This window comes from Arvicola amphibius, chromosome 10 (genome assembly GCF_903992535.2).
Source record: "Arvicola amphibius chromosome 10, mArvAmp1.2, whole genome shotgun sequence".
In the NCBI taxonomy this organism is placed as follows: Eukaryota; Metazoa; Chordata; class Mammalia; order Rodentia; family Cricetidae; genus Arvicola; species Arvicola amphibius.
In genome coordinates this window covers 93,126,936-93,154,571 of record NC_052056.1, presented here as the reverse complement: position 1 = coordinate 93,154,571, position 27,636 = coordinate 93,126,936, and the positions used below count along the sequence as shown (strand labels likewise).

Below are 27,636 nucleotides of genomic sequence, written 5' to 3'. Positions count from 1 at the left end.
AAACCACAGATGGGGTTGTGGGGGGACTCACTCCTGCTACAGGAGAGGAAAGGGACTCCAGACATCCTGCTGCTGTCCCTGCCGCCTGCAGGAAACGCGCAGTGGAAGCTGAGCTGGACTCCTGCAGAGAGAGATTGCGCACAGTGGAGGCTCAGCTGCTGGAAGCCCTGCAGGAGAAACTGAGGCTGAAGCAGGAAGTGGAGGCCTGGGAGGTACGGTGGGGCCTCTGACTTGGGAGGTTTGGAAGATGCCCCTTAGTCCCCAGGGACGGCCTTGAACCTGCTCTCTCCTGTCCCAGGAAGACATGCAGCAGATGGTTCGAGAGAGAGTACAGAGTCAGTTGCAGGGAGAGTCCAGGGGCGCTCTGGGGACCCAAGCGAACACAAGCGCCGGCAGGAACTCCCGGATGCACCTCTCGCGGAGTCAGTGGGGACGATGGTGGTGAAAACGGATCCCAGAACTTTAAGAGAACTGCCTTTATTCATTAAAGGGTTGGACGACCTCTGTACCTCTGGGCCCTCTCGGTGCCCACCTGAATTGGTCTCTGCAGAAGCAGGCGGCCGGCTGCAAGGATGCCAGCCTAGAGTTCCCTGTCTCTGCTCTTTCAAGGAGCTATTTCTTAGGCCAAGAAGCTGCTGATGGCATCCATGAAGTCTTGGGGTTTGTCACTGTGGACCCAGTGGCCAGCATTAGGCACGGTCTGAATCTGGGCTTGAGGAAAGAGACGCCTAATCTCTGAGTGGTGGCTGGGTCTGGCCACCATAGTGAGGTCAAACCAGGACAAGAGAGACAGAGAGACAGAGAGAGAGAGAGAGAGAGAGAGAGAGAGAGAGAGAGAGAGAGAGAGAGAGAGAGAGAGAGAGAGAGAGAGAGAGAGAGAACAGGAGAGAATGAGAGTTGCAGGAGCCTATGTACCCAGTGGTATTGTTGCCAGGTTCCCAGATACCCCATGCCCACACTCAAGCCCTCCCTGACCCAAGCAGATCCCATAGCTGGTGGTAAGGCACACCCCTTCCTCTGCCCCTACAATGACTTACTGTACATATCTAGAATTTCCACCAATCAGAAAGAGAGTTGGCCCCGAGTAGGATTCAAGTTGCTGTGGGAAGGTCAGAATCTTGTCCAGGTGCTGAGCTAAAGTCTCCAAGTTCACTCTCCAAGAGAACCGCCCGTCTACCTCCACCAGGTTAGTGAGCAGGAACCTCCGAATGGCTGGGTCCTGCGGTGGGTCAAGCAGTTGTGAGGGGCTCTCTGTGAGACCCACCCACCACTCTCCCCTCCACATGTGTCTTAGTCTACACCATGGGGGTGAGAAGGGGGTAGCATGTATCACCTTGACAGTGGCGCTAAGTTGTTCATCTACCAGTTTTCGGGCCTGGGAGTGCGGCACCTTCTCCGGGATCTCAGCGGCCTTCATGGCTGCTATGTAGCCTCCTAGATATGATCCAGGTGTGGTTCCTACTGGGCTTATGTCTACAGCAACCAATCGCTCCACAACATCTGGCTATGAGATAGGATCTCCCTGAGTCTCCAGCTGGGTCGCTGGAGCCTGGCCACCCAAAGCACAGATGTGTCCCAGATTATCAGTTGGGCGCTTCCGGTGCATTAAGAGGACCCAGACGGACGCAGCTCACCCTCTGCAGTGCCAGCAGCATGGCTGTCTTTCCTCCCATGCTGTGGCCAACGAGGACACAGGGCACCAGGCCCAGCTGTGGCAGGAGGACCTGAAGGTCCTGACTCATGGCCTCGTAGCTTGCATCTGGATTGTGGGGACTGTCACCATGGTTCCGAGCATCCACTGTCAACACCTGGAGTGTGGGGTGAAATAGGAATACAGGAATGGTGGTACACTGATTATAGACAGTGAAAAGTCCGGGAAACTATGAAGCAGCTAGGGAGATGAGTCTGGGGACACAACTGGGTTTGTGTATAAGCATGTGTGTACATTTTCATGTGCACGCAGAGGCCAGAGGTCACTCTTGAATGGCTTCTTTAGTTGCTATCCAACTTATTCCTTGATTTTACTATATACATATAAATGTATGTATCTAAGTGTGTGTGTGTGTGCATGCGCGTATGCCATGGTGTACATGTGTTGGTCAAATCCCAATTTTAGGTATGGAGGGGAGTGGGTATTCGGGTAAAGAGAAGAGCCTCAGACCAAGAGAACCAAGAGAGCACGTGGCTGAAATTACTGGGTTATATAGAAAAGAGAAGCTGGGGGAAGGAAAGGGAAACCCCTGGGCTGGACAAGTTTATGTTAGAGGTTGGGGTGGAGGAGCCACTGGTACTGAGGGAGCTTGGCAGCCAGCATGCTCTTCGGTATGGTAATAGGCACCACAAATAGTCACGTGACCTGAGTTTCTTTGGGACCTGACACAGGGACAGGTGGAGCGCTGTAACATAAATGGACGAACTAGAAGGCACCTTGCAGACCCGGCCTCTTCGAAGGTGTTTTCCGGGTGACTGTGCACTGAAACTTTCAACTTATCAGCAGGAGTCCAGTCTCTGAAGCTAGGTCCACAATCTTAAGACTTTCCCCTTAGGCCCCGCCCACCCATGCCCCACCCCGCCCGGAAGCTCACCCTCCTGCCGGTTCTTTGGACCATCGCCTTGGCGATGGAGTTGAAGTTGGTTTTGCTGCCGAAGAGTCCATGCAAAAAGACGATGGCTGGGAGTGTCGCCTCTCCATCTAGAAGGTTATAGGAGAGCGGCAGCGGCCTAGAAAGTGGGGGCCACCATGGAGAAAAGGGGAGGGTGAAGGAGGGAAGGGGCAAGGCCAAGGGGGCGGGGCCAAGGGGGCAAGGCCAGCCGGGCCGCGTGCGAAGAGGACCAGCGGAGTCCCACCCTCCGGGTGTCCTTGACTGACCTCGTTTCGGCGTTTCCTAGTCCTCTACTGCGGCTGCTACTGAAGGCGACAGGCAACGCCGAGCATCTGGGAGAAAAGGCACCAAGCTTCCCACGGGGGACCCTCCACGCTCGCGCCCAGCGGAGCATGCCCACACTTACGGCCTGTAGCGTGTGCTTCCTAGGGATTGTCCTGCGCACGCTCCGCCTCCCAGAAAACCCTGCCCTTTTCCAACTAGGGCACGGCCTATTTTCCTGCCCCCGTCGAAGCGCCACTCTAGATCACGTGACTTAACGTAACCCCGCAGCGCAGTCCATCCCCCTCGTTGCACAATTGCCCGACGCAGGCGTTTCTTGGCCACGCCCTGGGAGGAGCCTCAAGGAGAGCTGGCCCTTGCATATTACGCAATTCTTGCAGCCATTCTGAACCTGGTCTGGAGGACTAGCTGCCTTGGTTACGCGCTGGGCGTAGCCATCCAACACTAAGCCCGCCCCGCTTGTACAATTACTCGATTCCTGCAGACCCTACGAGGCGCTTAGGGACGAGATCCTTGTCAGGACCAGGGCGGTGTCACATGGGATTGGCCAGCCTCTTGGGCATTACACAATACTCTTAAAACCTGTGAGCCCCTGCCACGCCCTGGGGCGATCACCCCATTGGCCTGTTCTTTGTACCATCACTCAATCGTCGGAGACCCTGGAAAGACACTCCTTGACCACACTCGGGGCGGAGGCACCAGGGACTCTGGAACCACCCCTTGCATCATTAAGTAATTTCCATCTTCCCTGCCTCTGTGAGCTGTTTCCTTGGTCACGCTCTATTGTGGGCGGAGTGACAAGAAAACCTGGGCGGTCCCTTGCTTGATTTTTTTTTCAAACCCTTAAAACACTGCCAGTAACTTGGCTCCTTGGCCCCGCCCTGGGCGGCGGAGCCTTGCACCATTACGTAATCCTGGCCGGTCTGTGCGCACCTCCCGGAGCTCATTGGCTACGTCGTAGACCACGCCTCAACCTTTAAATGGCGCTTAGTCTGCTAGCGTTCTCTCACATTAACTAGAGGTTCTAGGAACAACCGTAGGGCGTGTCCCTTGCAAACTGAGGACCTCCTTTCTCGGCTCTCTAGCAGACCCCACAAAGCCTGCTCCTCCCTCCTCAGGCACCGCCCTGGGCAGATGCCGTGCCCTCTATGCCTCCGGCAATAGCAGTAGGCGCCAGGAGTGGCTCTTGTCCCAGCTCCCGCAAGCTTGGTGGCGCCGTGCTCCACAGCTCCTGCCAGGCTCCCCAGACCATGAATGCTTTGTTTTCTGAAGTCCCCTCAAGAAAAAGCTAGAAGAAGCTCTCGAGATCACTTTTTCTTGAATTGGTAAATTGAAGTACAGAAAGGACAAAATATTGGTCCAACAGGCAGAACCAGAGTCTTGGTCCAGTCTTTCGTTTCTGATGCAGGTCTATTTGGAAGACCAGGATCAAACCCTTGGCCAGGGATTTGTACCGTAGTTACCGTAGTTACAGCACTGAATAGAAATGGCTCAGGACTGGGCGAGGTGGCTCACACCTTTAAACCCAGCCCTGAGAAACAGAGGCAAGCGGTTTTCTGTGAGAGTTCAAAGCCAGACTGGTGTATATAGGACAGCCATAACTACACAGAGAAACTGTCTAAAACAAACAACCCCCCCAAAAAAAAAACCCAAAACAAAACAAAAAGAGCAAGAAAGGGCCGGGACTAGCAATTTACCAGCAGAGAGTGGCAATCCTCCCACCCCCAGAGCGCACCCTATTCCGCGCTGAAATCACTTCCAACAGGGTCCCTGTCTTTTGCCCCTCATAGTCTAGGGAATGTGAGTTTTTAAATTTCAGACCCTTCTGCTACGGTCGACCGTTTAGCAGTTCGGAGCTGTTTTCGTCATAGCAAACACATCTGGAGAACCTCGGGACTCCTTGTTATTCAAGTTAAGTTTCCCAGAGCGCTTCAAGCCCTCCAATCGATTCCTTCCCAGAGTTCACAGCCAAACACCAAGCGGTTGGATTTTAGTTTTCTTTTGTTCTTCTTTTGTGCTGCTGTCTGCCTTCCAACCTGCTGGTTGCCTAGTCCTTTACACAGACACACACAGACACACAGACACACACACACACACACACTGAGGTTTATTTATTTTACTTTATGTGTATGAGTGTTCTTGCTTGCCATTATGTTATGTGTACCGCGTTTGTACCTTGTATCCTCAGAGTTCAGAAGAGGGCATAAGCTCCCCTGGAGCTGGGGTGAGAGATGGTTGTGAGTCACTATGTGGGTGTTGGGAGCCGTCCTCCAGTCCTCTGCAAGAGCAGCACATGCTCTTAGCTGCTGCAACAGCTCTCCAGCCCCTTTTGTTTGTTTTTGAGACAGGGTCTCTTTGTTATATAGCTCTGACCGCCCTGGAACTTGCTCTGTAGACCAGGCTGGCCTCAAACTCACAGAGATCCACCTGCTTCTGTCTCCTCAGTGCTGGGATTAAAGGTGTGCGCCACCATACCTGACAACTGGTTTTGGTTTTGTTCATTTTTTTTTAAAAGCCCAGGCTAGCCTCAAACTTCTGTTTGTTTGTTTTTGTTTTTTGAGACAGGGTTTCTCTGTATTTAGAGCTTGTCCTGGAACTCACTCTGCAGATCAGCCTGACCTCAAACTGAAAGAGAGCTGTCTGCCTCTGCCTCCCAAATGCTGGGATTAAAGGCATAATCTACCACCGCCCAGCTACTTAAAATTTTTAAATTATTATTTTTAAATGTATTTATTTTATATACATTGGTGCTTTGCCTACGTGTATGTCTGTGTGAGGATGTCAGATCTTGGAGTTAAAGACAGTTGTGAGCTCCCATGTGGATGCTGGGAACTGAACCTGGGTCCTTTGGAAAAGCAGTTGGTGCTCTTAACCATTGAACCATCTCTCTAGCCCCAATTTTTAAATTGTTTATAAACTTTATTATTTAAAAAATCTTGCAAATAAATAAAAGCATCACATACCAAAATTAGCAAGACCCAAAGTCCATGCAACTCGAATGTCTCTAGGCTAGAATAGGCATTTGAAACAGGAGCCGTGGAGCCTCACATTCAATTTTATACTTTCAGTATCAAATATATTTTACGCATTTCTTCACCACCAAAACAAAAAAAAATCCATGACAGACTCAGAACTAGATTATTTTTATATCTTCTTTAAAAACCCGAGTCTTTTATCTGCATTCAGTCCTTCCTCATGCCCTTATGTTGAGCCTTTCTTGTTCTTTTGTGTTATCCTGCTCATACATGTACATGTGTCTGCAGATGTACATATATTATTGATAGAGAACATGTGATTTTTTTCCTTGAGAGTGTATGACCTTTAAATCTCTTTTTTGCTTTGTTTTATGTTATGTGTATATGTGTTTGCCTGAATGTAACAAAATAGGGCATTTGTACCAAAATGGGACTGCAATTACGATTGTGAGCCACCATGCGGGTGCTGGGATTCAAACCTGGGTCCTCTACAGGAGCAGCCACTGCTCTCAAACAAGCCCTCACCTTAGCTTTTTATTCTGAGATGTACTGGGGATTGAATTTAGGGCCTCATAGCCTTTTTTTTTTACTTTTTATTTTGAAACAAGATCTTCTTTTTTGACAGCAGAGGGGGATAGGGTTCTCTGTGTAACCCTGGATGTCCTGGAGAGCTCGCTCTGTAGACCAGACTGGCCTCAAACTCACAGAGATTCACCTGCCTCTGCCCCTCAAGTGCTGGGATTAAAGGCATGTGCCACCACTGCCCTACTGGGATGGATTCTTACTCAGCAGCCCATACTGGCCTTGAACATGTGTCCTCTCACCTAGCCCCATCAGTAGCTGGAATTATAGATCTGTGTCAACAAACCTACGCCCTGTCTTACACATCTTTTAGGAACCAAGGTTAACTACTGTCTGTCTCCAACCGTCCCAGATACTCATCATTTCTAGCCCATATTTGCCAAGTGTTTGTCCATATGAGGTTCTATAGCAATATCTTCCTGGTGTCCATCCTGACCCAGGGGTCCCCTGAGGACCCAACTATGTTTTGTTCATCTGCTACAAAAAAAAATATGATTTTACTGAAGAATCACCGAGGGGCTGGTCCACCATCTGGTCCACCAGCTTAGGGCTCTGGCTGTTCTTCCAGAGGACCTGGGTTTGTTGCCAACCATTCCCACAGCAGCTCACGACTGTGACTCCAGTTCCACGGGAGCCAGTGCTCTTTTCTGGCTTCCGTGGGCACTGTATGCATGCGACAAACAGCCTGGTCTATACAGTGAGTTCCAGGATAACCAGGGCTACATGGAGAGACCCCTGTCTCATGAAAACCAAAACATAGCTCAGTGGTAGAGTGCTTGCCAAGTATTCATGACTTCCGAGGTTCAAACTCTAGCCTCACCCCCAACACGCACACCCAAAAATGGAGTTTCAGGAGTGTCTGGTCAAGTGTCCACTAACAGGAGAGGACAGATGCTAACTAAGACTATCCAGAGATGTATTGGCCCCTTCTCTCCCCTTCAGGGCAGGGCTGAAACAGGCTGTGTACCAACTCCCTAAATCCCTCTGTGGAAGGGAGCTCCACAGCTGTTCCTTTCTATCCTGAACTCACAAGGGACCTTTACCAGGCTAATACCTTCGTTGGGTGCAGAGCGTTATCAGGGCTTTGACAGGAACACCTGAGCCCTATATGATTCAAGGGCTGGGAAAGGCCTGTCTCCTTTTTTCTTTCCTTTACCTTTTTTTGGGGGGGGGGGAGGGCACAGCAGATCAAGGGTTTCTCTGTGTAGCCTTAGCTATCCTGGAACTCACTCTGTAGACCAACTCACAGAGATCCTCCTGCCTCTGCCTCCTGAGTGCTGAAATCTTCCTTTTCTTGAATTTGCTTTTAGATGTATCTACTTTTATTTTATGTGTGATGGTATTTTGCCTGCATATATGTCTGTGTGCCATGTGCACATGTGTTGGCCACAGAGGCCAGAAGAGGGTGTTGGAGTCCCTGGAGCACAGGTGGTGGTGGCCCACCATGTGGGTGCTGGTAATCAGAGCTGGTTCCTCTGAAAGAGCAACAAGTGCTCTTAACCACTGAACCATCTCTCCAGCCCCCTTCTTTCTTTTGTGTTTTCTGTTTGCTTGGTTGGTTGGTCGTTGGTTGTGTTTTTGTTTTTAGAGACAGGGTTTCTTTGTTTTAGTCTTGGCTATCCTGTTACTAGCTCTGTAGACCAGGCTGGCCTCAAATTCACAGATATCTGCTTCCCTTTGACTCCCATGTGCTGGAATTAAAGGTGTGCACCACCTGGCCCTTAAATGTATTTTTTAACTTCTTTTTTTACATGTATTTATTTATTTTTATTTAGTGTATGTCTGTGTGTATCTTTCTGTGTGTGTGGATACACAGGTGTCATACATGCATGTGGAGATCAGAAGACAGCTTGAGGGAGTCTCAGTCCTCTGCTTTCTCCACTTGGGTTCCGGGGATTGAACTCAGGTCATTAGACTTGGCAGCAAGCGCCTTTATCCATGGAGCTGGATCACCAGCCCCCAGAGTCAAAGGGCTCATAGTTCTGTTGGGAAAGGGTACTGCTGTTAAACAGTTTCTGACCAGCCAACCTTTTGTCTAGCCAGCTCACCCCAACCTGGCACACAACCTTTGACCACATGCCCAAGAGCCAAATAGCCCAGATCTACTCTCAGGAGTGGCCTTGAGGACTTAGGGAGTCCCAGGCCCTAAACTTTGTGGTCACATGGCTTGTTCTAGGCTGAGCCTGGCAAGCAGAAAAACCAGTTGGTCTGAAGGTCCCAGGGGAACATTCCAGAGAAAGTGGGGGGGGGGGGCAGAGAAGAGGGGTAAAGCTACCTGGGCAGGCAGGACTCTGAGGGTAGACTGTTGGGGAAGGGTCATTTCAGAGTTGGCCAAGTCAGGGGGTTTTCTTTTTTTCTTTTTCTTTCTTTCTTTCTTTCTTTCTTTTTTTTTTTTTTGGTTTTTCAAGACAGGGTTTCTCTGCAGCTTTTTTAGAGCCTGTCCTGGACCTAGCTCTTGTAGACCAGGCTGGCCTCGAACTCACAGAGATCCGCCTGCCTCTGCCTCCCGAGTGCTGGGATTAAAGGCGTGCGCCACCACCGCCCGGCAGTCAGGGGGTTTAAGTTGGTTGGCTTCCAGCAACTCAGGTATGCTCAGGGTACATAGCTCCTAGCCCGATAATACTCTTGAGGAGATCCTCATCCTTATTTTTTCTATCATCTATCTATCTATCTATCTATCTATCTATCTATCATCTATCTATCTATCATCTATCTATCTATTATCTATTATCTATCTATCTATCTATCTATCATCTATCTATCTATCTATCATCTATTTATCTATCTATCTTTTTTTCATTTTTTTTACCCTTTTAATTTATTATGCACACAGTGCTCTGCCTGCAGGACAGAAGAGGGCACCAGATCTCATTACAGATGGTGTGAGGTGTGAGCCACCATGTGGTTGCTGGGAATTGAACTTAGGACCTCTGGAAGGTCAGCCTGGACTCTTAACCTCTGAGCCATCTCTCCAGCACCCCCCCATCTATCTTTGTATCTATGCATCTATGTATCTACCTATCTATCAATCATTTACTATTTTTGAATTTATTGTCTATCTGTGTGAGTGAAACCGGCATGTGGGGTCAGAGGACAAGTGGGGATCAGTTCTCTCCTTCCACATATGTCCCAAGTTTCAAACTCAAGTCGTCACCACTGAGCCATCTTGCTCAGGGTATCTTTATTTTACCCGGGAGGAAACAAAGAAACGGAGACGAAATTACCCAGCTCGAGTCACTAGTGTGGCTCAGGCCGGATTCCTTCCCCGATTCCATCTTCCACCTAGGCTAGGGCCCTCATAATTTCGTCACTGCCCTTCTGGTTGTGGACCCGGGACTAAAGAGGTGTGTGTGACTGGCTGGGAGACAAGAGACACTGCATCCCGGCGGCGGCCGGGCGTTGAACGGGTTAAAGCTGGAGGCAGCAAGTGTCCTCTTAACCGCACCTGGCTCAGTATCGGTCACGTGCCCAGGGTTTCACCTGCCCTGCTGGGCAGGGACAATCAGGCCGCTTGTTCCCTAAGCCGGTCTCCATAGTGACAGGAGTGTGCCTGGGGAGGTCACAGGGGCAAATTCCTGCCTGCTGGCCCGGGTGTGGCAGGGGTGTCAGCTGGATTGTTGCTTGTTTAGGGGTTCCCTAGGGGGCCGTGGAGGTTCCCGGTGGGGCTCGTCCTCCCAGTCCGCCCCCCCCACGCGCCCAGGTGTGACTTCCCACCTGGCCACCTGAGGTCATTTCTCCATCAGTCTGGCGTCTCCCCAGATTCTGAATTTAGGTTGATTAATCTGTTGGTGATTTCCATATACATTCTCTGGTTTAATCCGCCTGGCTGTTGGCGCAGTAGGGTGGTAATCCCCCTGGGTCGTTATTCAATACCCCGCTACCCCTCACGGAGTTAGTACTCTGAAATACATTAACTGCATGACAGGAACCTTCGCCAGCCCTAATGAAGTTTTTTTTCAAGCTTTACTTGTTTTATTCTATGTCTATGTTTTTTGTTTTTGTTTTTTGTCTGCACGTATGTCTGTGCACCACATACATCCCTAACTCCGGAGGAGTTACAGATGGTTGTGAGTCACCATGTGGGTGTTGGGTACCGAACCAGGGTCCTCTGCAAGGACAACAAGAGCTCTTAACCAATGAGCCATCTCTTCAGCGCCTTAACACAACTATAACTAGATTATTTATTCATGCTGAGTCAGAGTCTCATGTAGTTCTTCAGATTGCTGGGAATTGAACCCAGGTTGTATGGAAGAGCAACCAGTAGTACTCTAACCCACTGAGCCATGTCTCCAGTCCTATTCATTTATTTTTAAAGGTTATTTTTATTTATGTAAATGTGCACGTATGAGTGTGAGCCACGGTGCTCAAGTGTCCTCGGAGGCTAACAAAGGGGACTGGAAACTGGAGCAGGAGTTCCAGGTGGCCTGTGCCCCCTGACATGGCCGTTGGGAATAGAACTCAGATCCTGTGGAGGGGCAGCCAGCACTCTTAAATGATCACTGAGCCATCTCTCCAGCCCCTTATATATATTTTATTAATTAAATTATTCATTTATTTTACATCTGGACCGCAGTTTCCCCTCCCTCCTCCCCTCCCACCGCCTTCCCACTGACTCGCCCCCCCCCACCGTCTCCCCCTTTCCTCCCCCACCCCATCTCGTTCCCATCCCTCCAGCCCCTTATTTATTTTGTGGCTTTGGAGTAAAACCAGGCTTCGAACATTCAAGTACTCTACTAGTGAACCTGGCTTTTGCTTTTTTAAGTGGCTTGTCACCACGTTACTCTGGTGTGTTAGTTACTTTATTGTGGCCGTGGCCAAATAACCAACAAAAGCAGTTTAAGGAAGGCAGGTTTGATTGCCCTTCACAGTTCTAATGCACAGTTGGTTATGGTGAGTACGTCACTGCCCTGCAGTGTGAGGCAGCTGGTCACACTGCATCCACAGACTGGAAACAGAGAGATGTCTCCTTTTTATTTGGCCCAGGATACCAGTCCAGGGGACGCTGCTGTGCCGATTAAGTGTGTCTCTTCACCTCAATTAACCCAATCTAGAAACTTCCTCAGAGACCAGAGGTTTGTTTCCCAGATAACTCTAGATCCTGTCGAGTTGAAAATTCATTTTAGCCGTCAGGCTCATGGCCCTCCCTCCTCACTCTCCCAAGAACGGAATCACAGGTGTACCCCAGCAGGCACACCCAAGTCTATGTTTGTTCAAACTCAACAACCTACTCCCCTTGAGAAATGGCAGCCCGAAGGTTATAATCCTGTCTGCCCTGCACATCCGAGCCTTCATTTTGTTTGTTCGTTGTTTTGGTTTTGCTTTTAATAGCCTAATCTTTTGTTTGCTGAGGATCTACTACATGCAGAGGTCTGGAATGTAAGAAAAAGCCCAGATCAACCTAGATGGTGCAGATACTAACTAGTACGTTTGAAAAAAATTAAAAAGTAAAATGAACAATAAAAAACAAAAAGCTTCAAAAGCGAAGGAGCTGACTTGACCCTGGAAACGCCTGAGAGCAAATCGAAAGAGATGGAAGAGGGAAAGACCTGGAGCCTGGGGGTGTGTTGATTAGGTGAGTTGGGTTACAGTGGAAGAGAATGTTCTAGAAGCCAGCATACCATGGGCAATGGTGAAGTCATCCATCTCTCTCAAGCAGAACATCCAACTCCTTCTTATTTATTTGCTTGAGACAGGGTCTCCGTGTGGACCTTAGGCTGACTTTAAACTCTCTCTTAGAAGAAGGAGAAGGAGAAAAAGGAGACGAAGGAGAAGGAGAAGAAGAGGAGAAGAAGGAGAAGAGAAGAAGAAGAAGGGCACATGGTCCATCATGACAAGGAAGACAAGGTCACAGGAGCTGGGCACACTGCAAACACTGTCAAGTGGCAAAGAGAGAGGAACGCTGGTGCTCAGCTCACTTTCTCCTTTCTGTTCCATCCAAGACCCCAGTCCCTGGGATGGTGCTGCCCACATTCTGGAAGGGTGCGCCCAACTATGTTAAACCTCTCTGGAAACACCTTCAGGGACAAGTCTAGAGGTGTGTCTCCAAGGTGATTTTAAACCCAGTCAAGATTAACCACAAATCCATCCTTTGTTCCTTAACACCCCCAAGGCATTGCGTTAATCTGTAACACTCCATCTCTAGGTCCTTAAAAGTTTGTACCCACCTCCTTATGCAAAACACATTTAGCTCAACTCCAGCAGTCCCTTCAGACCTCAGACTCTTGTTCAAGACAGGTTCTCAAGTAGCCAAGGTTGGCTTTGAACTCGGTATGTTGCCAAGGATGGCCCTTAACCTCCCCCATGATGGGATTACAGGCTTACGGTCTGGAACTCTTTTTTTGTATTTATTTTATATTTATTTTTATATGTATATGTGTATGAGTGTTTCACTTGCATGCCTGCAGATGTACTATGTATGTGCCTGGTACCCATGGAAGCCTGAAAGAAGGTGTTGGATTCCCTGGAAGGGACATTATGGATGGTTGTGAGCTACCATGTGAGTACTGGGAGTTGAACTCAGAGCCTCTGAAGGAGTAACAGGGGAGCTGGGCAGTGGTGGCACTCACCTTTAATCCCAGCACTTGGGAAGCAGAGGCAAGTAGGTGTATCACAGTGAGTTCAAGGCCAGCCTGGACTACAAAGTGAGTTCCAGGACAGCCAGAAATGTTACACAGAGAAACCCTGTCTGGGAAAACTAAAAAGAGTGCCAGGTGCTCGGAGCTCAGGTGCTCCTAACTGCTGAGCCACCTCCTGCCCTCAATCTTCTTCAGTTTTCTGAGTAAGGGATTATAAGTGTGCAGCCACTGTCCTAGCCTTTACCAGCTGAGCAACCCCTTCAGCTCCCAGCTTTTAAAGTCTTTATAGAGAGGTTAGGAGTTGATTCATTGGGTGAAGTGCTGATATCCGAACTGTGAGGACCTGAGTTCAGATCCCTATCATCCACATAAAAGTGGGGCACGGCAGTATGTCTCTCTAAGTCTAGTCCTGGGAAGCTAGAGACAGACAGATCCTGGGATCCCATCTGGCCTGACAGAATTGATGAGCTCCAGGCTTATTGAGAAATCTTGCCTCAAAAAATAAGGTGACTAAGAGGTTAAGAGAAAAAAAAAGTTCAGAACTTTTGTTGCTTTTCTAGAGGAGCTAAGTTTGTCTCCCAGAATCCACAAGTAGCTCACAGTGGCCCATAACTCCAGCTCTAGGGAATCTAATGTTCCCTGGACTCCCCTACACACACACACACACACACACACACAGAGAGAGAGAGAGAGAGAGAGAGAGAGAGAGAGAGAGAGAGAGAGAGAGAGAGAGAGAAACTAAAAATAAAATAAGGTGGTAGCAATTAAGGAAGATGTCTGATATTGACTTCTGGCCTCCATATGCACAATAAACACATCCACATGAACACACACACACACAGAGAGCATCATAACTATTTCTTCCTTCCTTATGCCTCTTTCTCCAACCCAATCCCTCCTAGCTCTGTTAATTTTTATTTCCCGATGGCTCTGATTGTCATTGTGGTCACACACACACACACACACACACACACACACACACACACACAGCACCATAACTATTTCTTCCTTCCTTATGCCTCTTTCTCCAACCCACTCCCTCCTAGCTCTGTTAATTTTTATTTCCCGATGGCTCTGATTGTCATTGTGGTCACACACACACACACACAGAGCACCATAACTATTTCTTCCTTCCTTATGCCTCTTTCTCCAACCCACTCCCTCCTAGCTCTGTTAATTTTTATTTCCCGATGGCTTTGATTGTCATTGTGGTCACACACACACACACACACACACACACACACACACACATCTTGAGTCATTTCTCTGTAGATATCAGCACCATCTGTTCCAAACTCAGACCATATTTCTCTGTTGACCTGTTTTGTATTTTCCGAGCTCTGGGTACATGCTCATGGCCTCGGGGGCATGTGCGGCTGCTAGAGGAGCTGAAAGGTGGCTTTGTGTTTGCAAGTGCTGGAGGGAAGTCAGGCTGTGCCTATAACTGTGTTCCGGTAGGGGAGGGTCTCCCTACAGGAGCTTTTTCAGGGTGAAGGTTTTCAGGGTGGAAATTGGTTGGATTTCTGAGCTTGGACAAATGCAGAGATTGGCTGGATTTCATGCTCGGGGACTGGCTGGATTTGTGCTCAGTTTGTCAAGGGCGGAGTGTGTTTCTTTGACTCTGGTTTCAGGGTCAGGGTGTGTTTCTTTGGCTGGCCCTTTTACCCTACAGTGGTCCCAGAGCTGAAGCCCTTTTGGGGAAGGACAGGCAGACCGGACACCAGACCTCCGAGATTTGTTAAACTCTCCCAACCCTTAGCCATCCATTCCCCTTCTCTTCCCTCCTACCCCTGTCCTTCCCTTCCCTATCTTCTCCTTTTGGACATTGTTTTTAAAGTCTCTCTCTCTCTTTTTATCTCTCTTGCCCTCTCTCTGTATGTATGTGCACACATGTACATGTGATGTGTGTATGTGAGAGGTAGTTACTTATGCCATGACACACGAATGGAGGGTAGAGGTGGAGTTGATTCTCTTGCATATTTATGTGGGTTCCATGGATTGAACTCAAGTTGTCGGGCTTGCATGGCAAGTGCCCTTTCCACCAAGGCATCTCACCAGTCCCCTGCTGTTGGCTTTCTTGAGATGGGATTTCAAATAGCATAGGTTGGCCTTGAACTTACTGTGCAGTCAAGGATGACCTTAAACTCCTAATCCTCTTGCTCTGCCTCTAAATGCTGGGGTTATTGCTTGCACCACCATGTCTAGCTCTTTTGTTGTTGTTATTTTGTTTTTAGTTTTTGGAGACAAGGTCTTGTTACCTAGCCCTGGCTAGCTTGGGACTCACTGTATATAGATCAGGCTAGCCCTGTACTTTCAGGGATCTTTCTGCCTCTGCTTCTCCTGTGCTTGGAGGGTAGGAATAAACCTCTATAACCGCTGAGCCCTCTTGACTTGTTGGACTTGCGGTCCAAACTTAGGACTGAAGTTCATTGTTTTCGACTGTCTCTGCAAAATGAAGCATCTAGGGTCACTGTGGTGCTTTGTATGAAAATGGCCCCCATTGGCCCATAGGGAGTTTCACTCTTAGGAGATGTGACCTTGTTGGAGTAGGTGTGGTTTTGACTGGGGATGAACTTAGAGGTCTCAGATGCTCAAGCCAGATCCAGTCTCCTCTCTCTCTCTCTCTCTCTCTCCTCTCTCTCTCTCTCTCTCTCTCTCTCTCTCTCTCTCTCTCTCCTTTCTGCAGATCCAGCTGTAGAATTCTCAACTACCTCTTCAGCACCATTTGTGCCTGTGTGCCACCATGCTTCCTGCCCTGATGATAATTGACTAAACTTCTGAATTGTAAGCAAGTCCCAATGAAATGTTTTCCTTTATATGAGTTGTCATGGTCATGGTGTCTCTTCACAACAGCAGAAACCCTAAGACAGCCACCTTACAAAGAACTACATAAAATGTCATTACACATCTCTCGGGGACCAGCCTTGACAAAAATACCTCTCGCCAGGGTAGAGGCGTGGGGATTTAGAAATATAGCAAAGAATATGAAGATGCGAATGAAAATAATAAAACCGAGAGTCATACAGGAAAGTATCAGGAGGGAGTTCCAGTGAGTACTGAAATTTGCCCGCATTTAATTTCCAACTGCTTAAAATACCCTTGACCCCAAGAGGCAAGCGTCAGATAAAAAACTACATTAACACACAAGGAAATGAACAGACCAGTTGAAGGTCGAGGGCTACTTCCACAGTTATAAACATTCTGTTGCTAGAACAAAACAAGTCATGCACACACCCTAGACCAAAACATTCTGCAGGCAAACCACTCCCTGAGTGGAATCCATAAAAAAACTGGACCCTAAGTTGGGTCCTTAGACTTTTGTTTGGGGTAGGAACACATCTTCTCTATTCCTGAAATACAAGGTCTGGCTATTAGCCACACCTATTGACAATAACTTTGAGAGGGCAGAACTCTCTGGTCTGAATCTAGGTGGGACGTTTTGAGGTAGAAACACAATAACCTTGAAGGAACAGAGGTAAGTTCCAACTCTCTGACCTTTGGTCAACGTGGAAATAGGCTCCCATTTCCGGGCCTCCACACACACATCTAAGTCTGGGGACTGTCATTTGTAAGTGTTGAAATGCCTTAAGCCATGTGGTTCCACTCACGGGCTTCTTTTAAGCCAGCGAGCAACTATTCATTCATCTGAAAGTATTTATGCCAGGCGGTGGTGGCGCATGCCTTTAATCTCAGCACTCAGGAGGCAGAGACAGGCGGATCTCTGAGTTTGAGGAAAGTCTGGTCTAAAGAGTGAGTTCCAGGACAGCTAGGACTATTACACAGAGAAACTCTGTTTTGAAAAAGAAAGGAAGGAAGGAAGGAAGGAAGGAAGGAAGGAAGGAAGAAAGAAAGAAAGAAAGAAAGAAAGAAAGAAAGAAAGAAATATTTACTAAGAGTCTGCTAAGGACAAGGATGACCTTCAGTTTCATTTTATTTATTTATTTGCATGACTGGGTTTTAAACCCGGGACGCAAGCATGCCAGGCAAATACGTCTTAGCCCCCACTGGCCCTTCCCTGGGGAATTGTAGACCACCTTGCTATACCACTGAATCGGGACCCCCAAGTCTTTGTTTTCAGTTTTCTAACTTTGAGACAGGGTGTCACAAAGTTCTCCAGACTGCAGACTGGCACTGGCATTGAACTCGCTCTGTGTGGGCCGGGTAGTCCTTGAGCTTTCAATCCTCCTGCCTCCGCCTCCCAAGTACCTGGGGTGGCATCTTTATGCTACTAGTACTGGCCTTGATTTTATTTTACTTTAGGAATGCTGGGAATGGCCGCATGGGGTCTCACAGAGCAAGGCAAATGCTCCACCACTGAGCTACACAACCAGCGCACAAGTGTATGACTTTCAGAGCTAGGCATGCAGCAATTACATGACCTCATGCCTTAAGGAGCGCAGAAAACCAAACTTGGGGGCCGTTTCCTGGGTAAAGAGACTGCTCTGAAAGCCCGAGTTCAGATTCCTAGCCCCTGTGGTGGGTGATGGACACCCACACCTCAGCTTTGTGGGGGGGAAGGGGATACGGAAACAGGTAAATTCCAGGGGCTCAAGCTGAAATGGAGAGCCCCAGGTTCGGTGAGAAAGCCTGTCTCAAAATCTGTAAGCACGGGCTGTGCACAGCGCTGCAAACTTTTTTGTTGTTAATTCTTGTTTTTGTTTTACAGACAGGGTCTTGCTATGTAGCCCTGGCTGTCCTGGAACTCACTCTGTAGAAGAGGCTGGCCTTGAACTCACTCTGTAGAAGAGGCTGGCCTTGAATTCACAGAGACCTGCTTGGCTCTGCAGAGTGCTGAGACCACTGCTCAGCATTTTTTTTTAAATAGGGAAAATATGGAGAGAGAGAGAGAGAGAGAGAGAGAGAGAGAGAGAGAGAGAGAGAGAGAGAGAGAGAGGAAGGGAGGGAGAGGGAGGGAGGGAGGGAGGGAGGGAGGGAGGGAGGGAGGGAGGGAGGAAAGGGGGAGAGAGAGAGGAGGAGAGAGAGAGAGAGAGAGAGAGAGAGAGAGAGAGTACAACCGGGACATTATCGCCTGTCTTACAGATCTGAGCCACAGGTACTCAGGCCCTGCAGAAGGTGGGACAATCCCACCTGTATTATAGATCTGAGCAATAGGTACATAGGTCCTGCAGAAGGACCCTCAGCAGGCACCAGGAGCCCCCTCCTTCGTTTGCTTCCTCACCAGCTTGGCAAAACCCAACCATCTTGGCTCAGGTGACCTTTCCTGGATGATTGGCAGGGTGCAGAGAAAGAAAGGTTACTGTCTGAAGCCTCCTGGAGACCTCAAGAGAGCCACAATAAACACTGCAATTGTTTGAGGAAGCACTTGGCTTTGGGTCTGGGCAGCAGGAAGAGCTAAAACTGGTGTGGCAAGACCAAGGTGGCCTGCGGCAAGAGTTCGGCTGCATGGCCTGGTGAGGAGCTCTGAAGAAACCTGGGGCCGCTTCTCCAACAGCAACCACCTCTCCTGTGTCTCTAAAGCTCCTGTGTGGCCCGGATGTACTACAATATGAATGATCAAAATGCACATTAATTAAGACCCTATATGCCCAGCATGGTACCTGGATAGTCTTTTGTTGGTTTTTGCTTGTTTGTTTTGAAACAGGGTCTCACTATGTAGCCTAGGCAGGCTTGGAATTCACTTATGCTGAAGTAGGTTTCCCTTGAACTCACTGAATCTACCTGCCTCTGCCTCTAGAGTGTTGTGATTAAAGGTGATTTTTAATTTTCTTAAAAAAATCTGAGACAGATTGTCCTTCTATAGAGCAGGCTGGCTTTGAACTTGTGAAGAGCCTTCTGCTGTCTTTGCCTCACAAGTAAGTGGATTACTAGCTGTGTGTCACTAGGCCTCCCCTGCCCTCCCCTCATGGTGTTAAGAACAGAACCTAAGGCCTCACCTAATGCTAGGCAATTGCTCTCCTGCTAAGCCACATCCCAACTAACACCGAACTCCACCCTCAGCTGTCTTTTATTTTATTTTGGCTTTTTGAGACAGGGTTTTTCTGTGCAACAGACCTGGCTGTCCTGAAACTTGCTTTGTGGACCAGACTGACCTTGAACTCCTGGAGAGCTGCTTTCCTTTCCCTCCCAAGTGCTGGGATTAAAGATGTGTGTCACCCCTGCCAGCGTTTTTTCCCCACTTTTTTGTTTTGTTTAAATGGAGAGAATTGTATACTTCCACTTCTCTTATTAACAATTTATCTCATTGCAATTTTTTTTTGTCATGAGGGGGTGCATATAAGTGGGTGTGTTTGAGTAGACAGGGGCAGCAGATGCCCTTGGAGCTGGAGCGACAGGTGTGAGCTCCCACCCGTGGGTGCTGGCGCTGGGGTCCTCTGTGAGAGCAGTCTGTGCTCCTAGCTGCTTGGTCATCTCTCCAGTGCGCCCTTCTTTCTCTTTTCTTTTGGTTTTTCAAGACAGGGTGGGTTAAATGTACATCCAAGTAAGCTTGGCGACCTGAATTCAGCCCTTGAAGCCCAGGAAAAGACAACAGAACTGATTCCACTAACGTAACTGACTTCCTACTGCCACATGTGCACCTTGGCGCATGAGTGTACCCCCCCCCCCCATCCATACCCAATAAAAATACAATAAAAACCAGGACTCCACTCTTAGAGCTCCACTTTTTCACTGAGCCAACATCTGTTTATTCTTTTATTTGAGACAGGGTCTCATGTAACCGTGGTTGCCCTCAAATTCACTGTGATGTCCAGGCTGGCTTTGATCTCATAATCCTCCGGCCTCAACCTCCTACAAGCTGAGATTACAGTCATGGCACATACTTGGCCCCAAAGCTCTCCTCATCAGCCACTTGCTCTGTCCTGGTGTCTATCCCCTCCTGGATTGAAGAGTGGTTTCCCTAGGGGAAGCTGCTGGGGATAGTCAGCTACATTCTCCTTGCTCTTTTAGGATCTTATCAGGGATGAACTCAACACTAGGGCATTTGCTATGAATAGCAACCCATTTCCTCTTCCTTAGGTCATCCTGATGCCAGCACACTGGCATTCCTTAGGGAAGAGGAGGGGACTTTCTGGAGTGGTTCTCCTAAGCAATCTTTTGGCACTGGGCACACCGGAACCTGCCTCTAATACCAGTTTACTTAGGATGCTTAGCTAAGATGAGCATGAGGCTAGCCCTGGACTACAGATCGAGACCTTGTCTCAAACCCAAACCCAGTATCAAGTGTTTGTGATCCAATACCCAGGTGACCCTCTTTCCCTCCTAGATCATCAGGATGGTCAGCATAGCTCAGTATCCTCCTGCTCCAGCCTCCCCATGAACCCTTTCTCAGGCATGCCACTTGCTCACGGTGCCTAAGTGCCCAGGGAAGACTCTTACCCCCACTCACTTTCCCCTCCATTCCTGTCCCTAGCGTTCTTGCATAGGCTACTCATAGCCACCGTGCCATTTAAAATCAGGTCCCTTCTCCTGTGCAAACACCGTTGTCCATCCCCACGACCTTGAAACTCTTCTTTTGGTTTCTAGAAGGAGCTCACTGTCCCCCTGGTTTCTGCCGTAGGTTAATGACTCCTGGGTTTACAAGGTCTCTGTACATTTATTCTCCTTCCTGTTTCCTGGATCGTCTTACCTGGCCATTCCTCGTGTGACCAACTCTAGCACTCAGATGGAGCCTCCCTTGGCTTCCTCCCAGGAACTTGAGCTGCCGTTTTGGTAGTTGTTCCATTATCAATGGTCTAAGGCTGAAAGCTGAGGCTATATTAATTGTACCTTATTTTGGGTTTTCAATACATGGTTTCTCTGTGTAGCCCTGGGACTCACTCTGTAGACCAAGCTGGCCTCAAACTTAGAGATCCGCCTGCCTCTGCCTCCTGAGTCCTGGGGTTAAAGTTGTGCACCACCACCGCCCAGCTCAAGTTGAGGCAATCTTAGATTCTTCTTGTTCCCTCACTCTGACACCCTAATGGTCCTGGAGTCCTGAGAATTCCACTTCCTAAACGCCCTCAGTTCTGCCCCGGAATACCACCATCTCACCCTAGATGGGGTTCCTCTATCATCTGTGAGTGTCTTACCCAAGTTTCTCTCACCTTTTGTTGCTGTTTTTTGTTTGTTTGTTGAGACAAAGCTTCCTTATACAGCTCTGGCTAGTTTAGAATGCAGACCAGGTTGGTCTAGAACTCAGAGATCCTCCTGCCTCCAGAGTGCTGGGATTAAAGACGTGCTCCAACATGCCCATTTTTTTTTTTTTTTTGAGACAACTCATGTAGCCCAGGCTGGCTTTGGAATTGTTATATGAACCAGGTGTAGTGGTCAGCCTGGTCTACATGAGTTAGACAACCAGGGCTATACAGAAAGACCCTACCTCAAAAAACAAATGAACAAAGAGAGAGAGAGAGAGAGAGAGAGAGAGAGAGAGAGAGAGAGAGAGAGAGACTGATATGTGATATGTGGCAGAGAATATAACCTTGAAGTCCTGATGTTTCTGCCTACACTTTCCAAACAGTCTCTCCGTTTTAAAGCATGGCCACCTAGGAACCTGTTTTCCCTTCCTGTTCTAGTTCCCTTTATCTTGTTCCAAGAGCAAGTACCTCACTTCTCAATATTGTTTAAAGCTAGGTCCCTCCCTCCTTTGCCCGCACTGGGAAGATGGTGAGGTGGCTTTTTTCCTCATCTCTCCACCTCTAGGTCAGAAGAGTTGTCAAATGTTCCTTTCAGTTCCGGTCCCTCCACCCCCAGTGCTAGGAAAGAAACCCAAGCCCGTGTGTGCTGTACAACTCTACTACTGAGCCACACCCCCATCGCTTAGATGTCCTTTTGGTGAGGCATTCAAGCCAAACAATAGGTCTTTTTGTTTGACGTCTCCAAATATAAAATCGCAGTATAGAATGGACTTCTTTAACCTGCACATCCGTCACCTCAAAAGCCCAGAGCAAGGCTATGGATCAAAGCTCCAAATTCAAACCAACTGGGACATCCGGGAGAAGAACCCCTTGCCTCCTCCGGCTATGCCCCTCAGAAGCCCTCTGGCTGGATCTCTAGAAAAGTCTTGCTATAGGCTCTGTTGAGGTCAGTCCCGGAATATCTCCCAAGAGACCCACCATGTGAGCTATATACCCCCCATTTTCTCCTTACTGGACCTGTATGCTGTTTTAAGCTCGCTGCCCACGGCGAAGGCTATCCCAGGGAAACTCCCCAGCAGCTTCCCGGCAAGGGAGGTGGTGGCCTGTAGGGGCGTTCAGGATAAGGACGCTCCAGCAACTGCAAAAATGAAAGGTTTTTATTGAAAAATATGAAAAGGCCTGTTTTATGGTTGCCTGTCTCTGCCCACTGTGAACCTTCCGGCTGCGGAAGGACGGGGCTGGCAAGTAGCTGCGTTGGCCACCCCAGTCCTGTACTCGGGAAGGGTGGTTTCTTTGTCCAGACGGGTTGGACGGTTTCTAGGCCCGGCAGTCAGGTGGCAGCCAGGAAAGAGGGGGGTCGCCAGGCTGTCTGTCCTCTTCCAGTCAAGCAAGCAGACTGCGTGGCGTCTGAAACCATCTGGAAGGTGGTGTGGTCTCCGACGCATGGCTGCAAGCTGGACTGGTGGGGTGCTTCGGCTGCTGGTAGTGGTGATGGTGCGGTCTGCGTGCACCCGGCCCCTCAGACATAGTCCTTGCGGTCATAGGCGGTGCCGGTACCGGTGCCAGGCCCGGTGGATCGCGGCGCAGAATAGAGGACCTTGGTGGTCGTGTACTTATCGCGTGGTGGGCAGGAGCAGCAGAGCAAGGCGCCCCCTAGTAGCTGCAATGCGGCGGCTGCCCAGCCCACGTACAGGCCGGCTCCCATCTCCCGCTTCTGGGCCTCAGGCACCAGTGGGTTATAGAAATCCCTGATGATGGTGTTGGCCGACCAGGACACGGGTACTAAGGTGAGCAGAGAGGCCAACAGGAAAAGAACTCCCGCCCCGATGGTGATCTTGGCTTTGGCCGTCTCGTCTTGTACGCAGTTAGTGCACTGGGCGCCAACGAGCGCCACGAGGAGCCCGAAGGCGGCCATCAGGATGGACACCACGATGAGGGCTCGGGCAGCCTGCAGGTCCTGCGGCAGGGCCAGCAGCGAGTCGTACACCTTGCATTGCATCTGCCCGGTGCTCTGCACCACGCAGTTCATCCACAGGCCCTCCCAGGTGATCTGCGCCGTGATGATGCTGCTACCGATGAATGCCGAGACGCGCCACATGGGGAGAGCGCAGCACACGATGCTGCACAGCCAGCCCAGCACGGCCAGCGACGTGCCGGTGATCTCCAGGCCCATGGACATGGCTGCTGGACTTGAACCGGCTCTGCCGGGCAGCTCCGGGGGCTGGGAGACGAGGGATCGAGGCCGCTGGACCTGAGCACCAACTGCCGTGCGAAGATTGACGGACGACTGTCGCCGGGACCGACGAGTGGATGGCAAAGGACGGGGCGCGCTAACGGCTCCTCTCCCGTGGCTCTCACGGAGACTGCCCCTGCACCTGCCTGTAGCTTAGGAGGCTGGCTGCTGAGACTGGGTTGGCTCGGGGTGGGGTGGGTTGGACTTAGCTGGTGCCCAGAGGAGGAGGGTGGAGCTCTCTCTCCTGGCCCAGGGGACAGTGACGTGTGTCCCTTTCAGTCCCGTCCGTCCTCCCCCTCCCCTTCACAAAGGGAGGAAGGACTTAGCAGCCAGAATCCGAATGTTCTGGGGTAGTGGTGGGGGTGATGTCGAGGGAAGGCCGGGACCTCTGCGCTCCCTCCTTTCCAAACCTCTCCTAGCTCCTCATCCTCAACGAATTCTCTTGAGAAATACAGAGGGGGAGGGGCACTTCTGGGTTTTTTTTTTTTTTTTTTTTTTGAAGCGCAAATCACCAATAATAATCTGCTTTTCCCCACCTCCATCCTTTCCAGCGCGGGAGGGAGGCGTAGGATGGGGGCGAGGCCAACTCCTCTGGACAGCCCGGACTGGGAGGACCCAGTGGGGGCGTGGCTGCGGCTGTTTGTCATTGTAAGTGGACGGAATTGCTGTACCTGCTCTGGGTCTCTCCAGCTTTGAGGCAAGTATAGCTGGCCTTGTCCGAGCGTAGTTAGATGCAGGCTGGTAGCAAGGTCTATATTTGGAGATACTTGACTCTGAAGCCAGGGCCGCCCACCTGAAGCCCCCGCCCCAATCAGGTGTTGAGTTTAAATTCTTGTCCAGGCCCTTCATGTGGCCATGGCAGACTTAGCTCAATTACTGCCTCACCCAGAAGCTGCTTTTCCTCATTGAGATTCTCTTCGTGGGGTCTTGTTATCTCTCCTTTGGTGGGGCAGAGCAAGTGCCAGGTGAGGTGGGAAAGAGATTTGATACAGTCCAGAACAGAAAAGAAAAAGTCAAGCCAGGTGTGTTGGCTCATCCTTGAGGCAGAGGCAAGAAGATGGCTTTGAGTTCAAGGTTAGAGTGGGCTAAAGAGTGTGTCTCAAAATAAAACACAAGACACATATGAAAAGCCCTGTACAGTTGGGTGGTGGTGGCGCATGCCTTTAATTCCAGCACTCGGGAGGCAGAGGCAGGCTGATCTCTGTGAGTTCCAGGCCAGCCTGGTCTACAGAGCGAGTTCCAGGACAAAACAAACAAACAAACAAAAATCTTTGTACAGTGTGCCATGCCTGTAATTTCAGCACTTGGGAACATGGAGGGAGGCAGGAGTTCAAGATCATCTTGGCTGCTTGGAGAATTCAAGGCCAAATGGACCACAGGAGACCCTGACTCAAACAAACTATGAACAAACATACATCATAAAAAGCCCCAAACACCAATCCACATTGCCTCTGCATGCTGTCTCTCCTGCTCACGGTTTTTGGTTTTGTTTTTGGTTTTTCGAGACAGGGTTTCTCTGTAGCTTTGGAGCCTGTTCTGGAACTAGCTCTTGTAGACCAGGCTGGCCTCGAACTCACAGAGATCCACCTGCCTCTGCCTCCCGAGTGCTAGGATTGAAGGCGTGTGCCACCACCACCCAGCTGCCTCATGGTTTTTAAAAGTTGTCCTTGCATGGCTCATGCTCCCTCTCTTTCCCTCACCTCTTCCCTTCAACATATCTAGGGTCTGGCTCTTCCGGCTTTGTTCCTAAACACTCCAAGGACCTATATTTAGGGTCCTTTCTTCATGAGACCCTTCAACAGCTGCCCACGTGGCTTACTGACCCCAGGCCCCCAAAGTCTTTTGTAGTTTCAGAGCAGGGAATGCCTCTCACTGGGTAGAGTGCTTAACCAGCCCGCTCAAAGTCCTTGGTCTGTCCTGGGTACTGAGTAAGCCCCCAGGGGATGATATGTTTATAATCACCATCCTAGTGTACATCGGAAGTTCAAGATCCTCCGCAGCTACTTAGTGAATTGAAGGTCCGTGTGGGTGGCTTGGTAACCTGCCCCCAGACAAAAAACAAATGGCAGCAAAACCATCCCAGCTTCTTACCCACAATGCCCAGTCCCCTCTGATACCTCTTTTCTTTCGTATTTGACACCATCTTTAGTACACTCTCTCTTCCCTTTCTTTTTTCCTCTCTTCCTCTTTCTTCTCCCCCTCCACTCTTCCCTCCCTGCCTTTTTCTTCCTCCACACCCCTCCCTCCCGCCCAACTGCACTGCATAGCCCAGGGTGGCCTTAAACTCAAGATTGTTTTGCCTTCCCTGCCTGAGTGGTGAGATCCTTTGTGAGAGAGGCTACGCTTGGTTTCCCATTGACTTTTGGTTCTTTGTCGCTGCTCCGCTCAGTTAGCACCGCTGGGACAGTGAGAATGTTCCAAGACTGACAAGTGTTTTTGCTTGTTTTATTGCAGGGCACTCCCACCACCTAGAACAGGGCTGGGTACAGAGAGGTAATTGACTTCACACTTTCTCTTGTTTCCTCAACTTGTCCTGCCAGGGCTCTTGGACTGAGGGTGTTGTGCTGTGAGGGGCCCCAGGGGCTGTGCAATTAGCTAGGAACCTGAGATCCACACAGCTGGATGAAAAGCTGGGTGCCTGGAGGGGGGAGGGAGATGGTCCAGAGGATAAAAGTCCTTGTCGCCAGGCTTGACAACCTGCTTTGGAGCCCCATTACTCCAAGGGTGGGAGAAGCCCATTTCCCAAAGTTGTTCTCTGACCTCCTCATGCTTGCTTACTTGCATTCACGCATGTATGCATGCGCGGGCACACTGAATAATAAAACAAAATAAAGGGGCAAGTTTCACTGAGTTGGGTCCAAGGTGTATTCCCCTCCCCCCCGGGGGGGCCCTACCTCTCAAATTACAAACACTCAGACTTCATCCTCTTCCCTAAGAACATACACCCTGGGGTGATAGAGATTCAAATAAACAATCCCAGAGGCCCATAGAAACCAGGGTTCTGTTTCTTCCAAGTACAAAGGTCTTGGGCTGGTCCCGATGGGCAGGGCTGGGAGTGCCAGGCCAGAAGGCCCAGCTGGTGCTGGGTCAGGGTTGTTCTGGAAGGAATGTAAGCCTGGGTCCTCTTTAATGGAGTGTTGGTGTGGTGACCAATGCCTTGGATGAGGATATGGCTTTGTCTATAACGTACTTGCCACATCAGAATGACGGCTTGGGTTCTAGCCCCTGAAATAAAAAAAAAAAAAAACAATTAAAAAAAGCTGGCAGTGGTGGCACACGCCTTTAACCCCAGCATTCGGGAGGCAGAGGCAGGTGACTCTCTGAGTTTGAGGCCAGTCTGGTTCACAGAATGAATTCCAGGACAGCTGGGACTACACAAGGAAACCCTGTCTCGAAAACCAAACCAAACGAAATAAAACTGAGTACAATGGTTCCCACCTGCAATCCCAACCCCCAGGAGGCAGAGACAGGAGCATCCTAGGGCTGACCAGCCAAACGGATGAGTTCAGACTGAGTGAGAGATCCTGCCTCAAAAAACACGATGGGGAAGTGATGGAGAAACACAGCTGAAGTGTCTCTGGCTTCCACATATTCCAAAACACGCATGGTACACACACTTGCTCACACGGGCACTCACACACATACTACAAAAAAAGGGGGTAAGGGAAACCTAGAGCCATGGTGTGCACCTTAAATCACAGCAGTTGGGTGGTAGGAGCAGGGAATCTCTGTGAGTTCAAGGCCAGTCTGATCTAAGTTACTTCCAGTCCTGCCAGTGCTACATAGTGAGACCCTTTCTTAAAACAAAACAAATCAGAAGAACAAACTTTCAAGGTGTAAACTCTGCTTTGTGCCCCTGCCTCCTGTCTCCAGCCTAGTCTGTTGCCATGCTGCCTCTGCTGCTATGATTTCTCTCCCTTTAGAGTTATAAGGAGGCAGAGGCAGGTGGATCTCTGAGTTTGAGGTCAGCCTGGTCTACAGAGCTAGATCCAGGATAGCCAGGGTTACACAGAGAAACCCTGCTTCAAAAAACAAACAAACAGGGCTGGAGAGATGGCTCAGAGGTTAAGAGCATTGCCTGCTCTTCCAAAGGTCCTGAGTTCAATTCCCAGCAACCACATGGTGGCTCACAACCATCTGTAATGGGATCTGGTGCCCTCTTCTGGCCTGCAGGCATACACACAGACATACAGAATATTGTATAATAAATAAATAAACAAAGAAATAAAGAAATGAATAAATACTAAAAAACCAAACAAACAATAATGAGGAGAAGGAAGAGAAGAAAAAAATGAAAGAAGGAAGGAAGAA

General features: G+C 49.5%; 2 protein-coding genes across 2 annotated transcripts; both read right to left on the bottom strand.

Annotated features, from left to right (window-relative positions):
• Nucleotides 1-461: 461 nt before the first annotated feature.
• Nucleotides 462-3,133, bottom strand: Abhd11 (abhydrolase domain containing 11). The gene is made up of 6 exons (XM_038345486.1): nucleotides 2,870-3,133; nucleotides 2,586-2,721; nucleotides 1,635-1,808; nucleotides 1,334-1,504; nucleotides 1,038-1,219; nucleotides 462-752 (listed from the first exon to the last, which is right to left on the bottom strand). Exons 1-6 carry the CDS (start codon nucleotides 2,995-2,997, stop codon nucleotides 620-622), a joined length of 924 nt encoding a protein of 307 aa, XP_038201414.1. The 5' UTR covers nucleotides 2,998-3,133; the 3' UTR covers nucleotides 462-619.
• Nucleotides 3,134-22,231: 19,098 nt separating this feature from the next.
• Nucleotides 22,232-23,533, bottom strand: LOC119825091 (claudin-3). The gene has a single exon (XM_038345730.2). The coding sequence runs from the start codon at nucleotides 23,269-23,271 to the stop codon at nucleotides 22,612-22,614; it is 660 nt and encodes a 219-aa protein (XP_038201658.1). The 5' UTR covers nucleotides 23,272-23,533; the 3' UTR covers nucleotides 22,232-22,611.
• Between the last annotated feature and the right edge of the window lie 4,103 nt (nucleotides 23,534-27,636).